The sequence below is a fragment of the Condylura cristata genome, unplaced genomic scaffold (genome assembly GCF_000260355.1).
Source record: "Condylura cristata isolate star-nosed mole 26May11 unplaced genomic scaffold, ConCri1.0 scaffold00022, whole genome shotgun sequence".
Classification (NCBI taxonomy): domain Eukaryota; kingdom Metazoa; phylum Chordata; class Mammalia; order Eulipotyphla; family Talpidae; genus Condylura; species Condylura cristata.
In genome coordinates this window covers 21125949-21131803 of record NW_004567123.1, presented here as the reverse complement: position 1 = coordinate 21131803, position 5855 = coordinate 21125949, and the positions used below count along the sequence as shown (strand labels likewise).

Here is a 5855-nt window from a genome sequence, read left to right as displayed (position 1 = left end):
TTTAATACTTGTATTATTTAAAAAATTGCTTGTTCCTTCTGTGCCTCTCTGCAAATACACTTCCTTGTTCATGGAAATAAGAGAGCACCTTGCACAGGGCCTGCCTCTAAGGGCCCTCACTACTCAAAACTGTATGTCAGTTAGTTGCCCAGCCTGTTTGGGGCACTCCAGGAACCCAGACACAGCTAGGAATTGTAATTTGGGGATTGCTAGATCAAGAGAGGAAGCTGGGGGAGGCAGTTCTGCTCTAGTACAAGTCTTGGACTCTGGGCTGACAGGCGGGAGGCCCGAGAGCGGATCCAGTGGGGGATGGGCAGGGAAACAGTTTCTTCCTCTGCGCCATCTAGGAGAGTTGGGAGGAAGGGGAGGAGAGAAGGAAGATTCCTTCCAAGGAGGCTCCGTGGCTCCGTGCCTGAGAGGAGGGAGGGGGTGGGGAATATGATGAATGCAGGCTTTCTCCAGGCCTCCGGCCTCCAGACCCAAGTGGGAGGAAAACGGATAAAGGGAAAAAGATGAGGGGGAGGGCAGAACAGAGGGAGGGAAGAGTCAGTTTGCCCTGGGAGTGGGGGAGGTCTGAGCTGGCTCTAAGCCTCCCAGCGCCAGCCAGGCCTCAACAGACCAGATCACCAGGGAAGTACTTCAAATCACTAAGTTAGAGAACACACTGGCGGCTTTAGTTTTTAGGACTGATAGCTCAGTCAGTGCTAGAGAATTCTCCAGAGGGTTGTATCTGAGGTCCCACGGGCTAGCCTGGTGGAATAAGCCCGGTCTCTGGAGTTTCCTCAACTCTCTCTTCCTCTTATAGCTGAAGGAAATGCATTTTTTTTAAAATCCAGGAGTGACTTGTACCCAATTTGTGGCACTTAACACTGAGATAATGAAGCACCTTTCCTCTTTCCCAGAGGTCTGTAATTTCCTGAGGGCAGACAGCCCTCACTCAATATATGCACAACTGTGTCTCAAACCTGGCTGTGCATCAGAATTGCTTGGGTGTGATTACTAAAAATATTCTCACTCACTCCAGTAATTATGATTCCTCAGAGCTGAGTTTGGACTTAAAACCAAGCTTTAACAGCGTGCTATGTGACGGTGACAAGCAGGGTTTAGTAACAACTCCAAAGGGCCTGGCACCACACAGTAAGTGCGAAGTGTTGCCAGCAGGGGCTGGGAATGCATTTGCAGGGTAAACACAGGTTGAGAGGTAAGTATGGATTGAACCTGGGTCACTGTACTGTGCATTTAACACTTTGAAAGGAAATAGAGCAGCAGTGTTAGCAATACAAAAGATAAATATTTATTCAGAACAAAACTTTTAACAATCGATTTTACATTCTAAGCCACAAGGAAATAGCAAACCATAAAGCAAAGTAAAGACAAAACTTAAAAGAAAAGCAGTGTATTTGTCTTTTCAACTTTAACTTGATAACAGTTAACACAATGCCCTCTTGCTTGACCTATTGTGCAAGTACATTTTAGAGTTAACAGCTCACTTTTAATTCTGGAATAAAACTTGCTTTCTCCTGAGGGTTAGGAGGTTGCAGATGAGCTTTAGTTAGTTGTTGCTCTGGGGTTTCTAGTTATTGAGGCTAAAGTGTAAATGTAAACTAGTGGCAGGTTTCCAGGAGAACCCCCACTTCTCACTGGTGGCGTCGCACAGGGAAGGGTTAGGCCCCAAAGGCGCTGGAACCCTTTGAACTAGGCATGACAGCCCAGGGAGCAATGTGTGCACCCCGGGTTACATTCCTTTGTCCCCTATCTCTGCAGTATGTAGGAGCCCTTTAAACCTTGTTTCCTCCCCCCAGAAGATCTTAGCATTCCTTCAGGCTCATTATCCTGGAGAGAGCAGGCTTTCTGGGCCCTCAAGTGTTGAGGAAAATGTTGTGAAGTGTGAGAGGTAGTGGAATGAGCACCGGGTGTGGGGTTAGGGAACTCTAGGCTAGTTCTGGCACCAGACAGCTATGTGATTTTGACCCAGGCACGTAATTGCTCTGGGTCTGTTTCATCTGTTGAAGATGGGAATTGGCTTAAACCAATGTGTAGCTTCCTTTCCGGAAGGAAAATTCCAGATTTCATGATTCTATGAAAAATGGCAACTGTGTCACTAAAAGAGCTGTCACATAGTCCATGAATTTTAAGCCTTAAGAGAGGCCCTTGGCCACCATTCAGAGCTTATTGACTTCAGATTACATACACTTTCTAACAACACTGGTTTCACAAAATCTCAGACCACATAGATTAGAAGCAGCAAATTAAAAGGGGAGGGGAAGAGCTGCAAAAGGTAGACACCCTGACAGAAGCACAGTCAACAATGTTCTCAATTCAACAAACACTGGAGTGCCTACCAGGTGCTGGGCCCCGTAACTAGCGCTGGGGCCACGTAAATATGAGCAAGGCAGCCCAAAGGGTGCAAATCTGGGGAGAAGACAAGGAGTGGGGAGTAAAAGTTACAAACCAAAAAAAAAAAAAAATTCCCCAAATACAAAACCAAAACTTAAAAAAAAAAAAAAAAAGGGGACATATGTGCACACTACAGTTCTCTGATGACAGAGTCATCAATTCAGGAAAGGCTGAAATGGAGTAAACTTGGTGTAAGAAGGCGGAGAGAGATGTCTCTTGTAGGTTTTAAAAAGGTCTCCTTCAAAAACGATAAAAAATGGTCTAAAAAAAAGTTTTGGCACTTAAGAGGGGTAAGCTGGCTGTGTGTTCACCCTGGCAGGCAGGCGGGTTTCAGTGCCCGGCCACGCCGGTTAGCTGAGTTGCCACGGAATTGTGAACTGCTTTGGGACACTGGGCAAAGGCGTGTCCTCGCTTGCCACAGAGGTTGCACACGATGCCCTTCCGGCAGTAAGGGCTCAGGTGCCCCTCCTCCCCGCACCTGAAGCACCTGTCCTGCGTGCAGCTGCCGCTCATGTGGGTCCGCGAACCACATTTAAAGCACGTCTTGGGCTGCCCCTTGTACCAACTGTAGCCCCTCTCGGCCCCCAAGAAGAAGGCCCCCGGCAGGTGCCTGACCCCGCCCTCCCCCTGGCGCAGCTCGATCTCGCACTTGTACTCCCCGGTCCAGATCCCAAACCTGTCGGTCACTTTCACCGGCACGGCCAGCACGTCGCAGTGGCGCTTGAGCCAGGTCACGATGTCCTCCACGTCCACCGTCTCGTTCCGGAAGAGGATGAAGAGCGTCTTCAGGCTGGACTTGCTCCGCCCCAGCACCACAAAGTTCTCCCAGCAGTCCTCCTGCTCGCGCTTCTCCTCGTACACGCGCAAGAACAGGGCCAGCTTCTCCGCGGAGCGGAAGCTCACGTCGAACTCGCGGCTGCCCGGGATCTGGATGACCGCGTAGATGTCGCTCGGGTCCATGCCGATGGAGCGCAGGATGAGCGCGCCCACCACGAAGTCCCGGGTCGGGCAGGCGCCCTCGTCTCCCTGGAAACAGATGCGCACGAGGAAGCGGCCCTTGCCCGGGCCTCCCGCGGGGCCCGCCGCCGCCGGCTCGTCCTGGGGGTTCAGCTCGGCCACGTCCTCGGCCGTGCCGGGCCTGGCCGGGGCCGCCATGGCCGCAGTCTCGGCCTTCTTCCTCTTGCCCGCCTCGACAGCGCCTTTCTTCTTGCGGGGGTCCGCCGCCTCGGCTGCCGGTTCTCTCCGGCTGCCCTTCGGGTCCCCGCGGCCTGCGGGGGGAAAGTCGCCGAGGCCTGGAGCCGCTAGGCCCGCGGGGGCACCGAGCCCGCCGCCCGCGCCACTGCTGCCTTCCTCCTCCCGCCGCGGCGGGCGCGACTCGCGGAACTCGCCTTTCTTCTCAGCCAGGTTCTTCACGACCTGGGCCCAGCCCATCTTCTCGCGGCCGCCCTCGGCCTCCTCGCCCCGGGCCGCTGGGCGCGCGGGGGGCAGGAGCTGCGGCCGCCCCCGCTTCCTCTCCTCTTCCGCGCCGCCGCCGGTGGCCATTTTACCTCCTTCCCAGCATCCTCCACTCGCTCCCGCAGCCAAAGGGCGCCCATCGCGCGCGCCCGCCCGCCCGGGGCTGTGGGGGTTTGGGGATTTTTTTTTCCCCCTGAAATTCGACTCTTCTCTCCCCCGCCTCCTCCCCCTCAAAGGTATTTACACGCGGCGCTGGCGCCGGGAGCCCCCAGCTATCTGAGCCGCGCTTCCGCTGCTGCTCGCTCCGACCCCACCTCCTCGGCGCCGAGGCGGGACGGGGAGCTTGGAGCGCGTCCTTGTCCCTCGCGAGCGCTTGGCAGCCTTCGGCCTTGCTCTCGAGGATTTGCTCTTTCGCAAGCGGTCCTGGATGATTTCATTCGAGTAGTATTACTAACGGTCCACGGTGCAGAGGCGGGCTGGAGTTTTGCAAGATAGCTCCCATTTTGCGGTTGCCTCGTTGTATCTTTTCTTTTGAGAAAAACAAAAGCAGAAACAATGCCTAGCCCGGCCTCCTCCTAAAGCATATCGCAATGCACTTGCGCTGTGTTTGTTTTTTTTTTTTCTTTTTCCAATGTTCGCTTATGAACGTTTCAGATACCCAAAGTTGGAAGAATTTTACCATTAACTTTATACCTTTGTCGTCTGAGTGTTTTCACCATCATCCGCACTGTTACCCCATCACCCTGCACCTACCATTCAGTCCGTCTTTTCTGATAGATTTCCAAGTAAGCCATCTTACAATGTGTGTTTTCAGAAGACTGCCATCCTACTGCTGAGGACATTTATATTGAACGATTAAGTGTTCAGTACTGTTCTAAGCACGTTGCAAGCTTTATCACACGAAATCTTCCCAAACAGGGCTGTACTTCTACTCATTTTATGGGAAAGCAGGGTCTTGAGACTGGGGGTGTGTGTGGGGGGGGGCCGAGATGTGGAGGTGGAGAAGTTTAAAATACTTGGCTGAGATAGCAAAGCTAATACGTAGGTGGTTTATATTTCTCCAATGCTTTGCTGCAGACTTTAAGGATCATGGATGATTTGCACCATGCTTACAATTAATCTTTAGCATCAAGACTTCTAGTACAGAACAGCATTTCTATTCCTCCCTCATCTCACTCCACTTTGGAAGCATTGTTAAAACTTGGATGGTTGAGGGGATGGGTTTAATATTAACTCCTGTCTGTTTTGCTTAAGCACATGTGTATGCATTTGAGGGTGCTTCAGTGACTTTCCCTACTTTAGGGCAAGGAAAGGTGGATTATGGATTGAAGGATACTCAAGTTTGACTTCACTGCTTCAAGTCTCAGCCCTTTTACAAGGGGTCAGTGAATTGTTTCATGACCTAATGTAAAACCGGCAGTTAGCAGAGTGGAAAGATATAGCACATTTGGAAACATGTCCTGGACAATCTCAAATCCTAAAAGAATGATACTCCATTTGTGTAGGATTTCTTTGCTAGCAAAATCAGAATGTTGTAGGGGAGCAGTAGTGACAAATGAGGTTGGATTGGCGTAACTTTGGTAATATTGGCTGAACATAGCCCCAGAAAGCCACCTCCTTTAGAAGGTCTTGCTTTTTCCTTGGGGCTCTGCTCTTTTCTACCATTTCTGTTCTTACAGGTCCTGCATTTTTGGCATGCCCCAGCATTTTGTCAGTCCAAACCACTTTTTTAATAATATAATAGTTTATTTTTACATCATTTTGTGCCTTTTCCCATCTCAATTGTAGTCCCCGTGGGCTTCCCTTCCCATCACCAAATCACCCGTGTGCCATCACCATAGTCCAGTGCACTTCTCTCCCCCCACCGTTTTTGATCCCATTCCCCACTCCACCCCTGTAAAATGTTTCTGGTATATAGTTGTTCATTATTATTATTTTCTCACCTGGCCCTTTATACTCCTGCTATGAGTGAAACCATCCAGTACTTTTCCTTTTCTTTCTGG

At 51.0% G+C, this 5855-nt stretch overlaps 1 protein-coding gene across 1 annotated transcript; it reads right to left on the bottom strand.

Moving 5' to 3' along the window:
• Positions 1–1191: 1191 nt before the first annotated feature.
• Positions 1192–4014, bottom strand: ZCCHC3 (zinc finger, CCHC domain containing 3). The gene has a single exon (XM_012728071.1). It carries the CDS (start codon positions 3937–3939, stop codon positions 2728–2730), a length of 1212 nt encoding a protein of 403 aa, XP_012583525.1. The 5' UTR covers positions 3940–4014; the 3' UTR covers positions 1192–2727.
• Positions 4015–5855: the final 1841 nt, after the last annotated feature.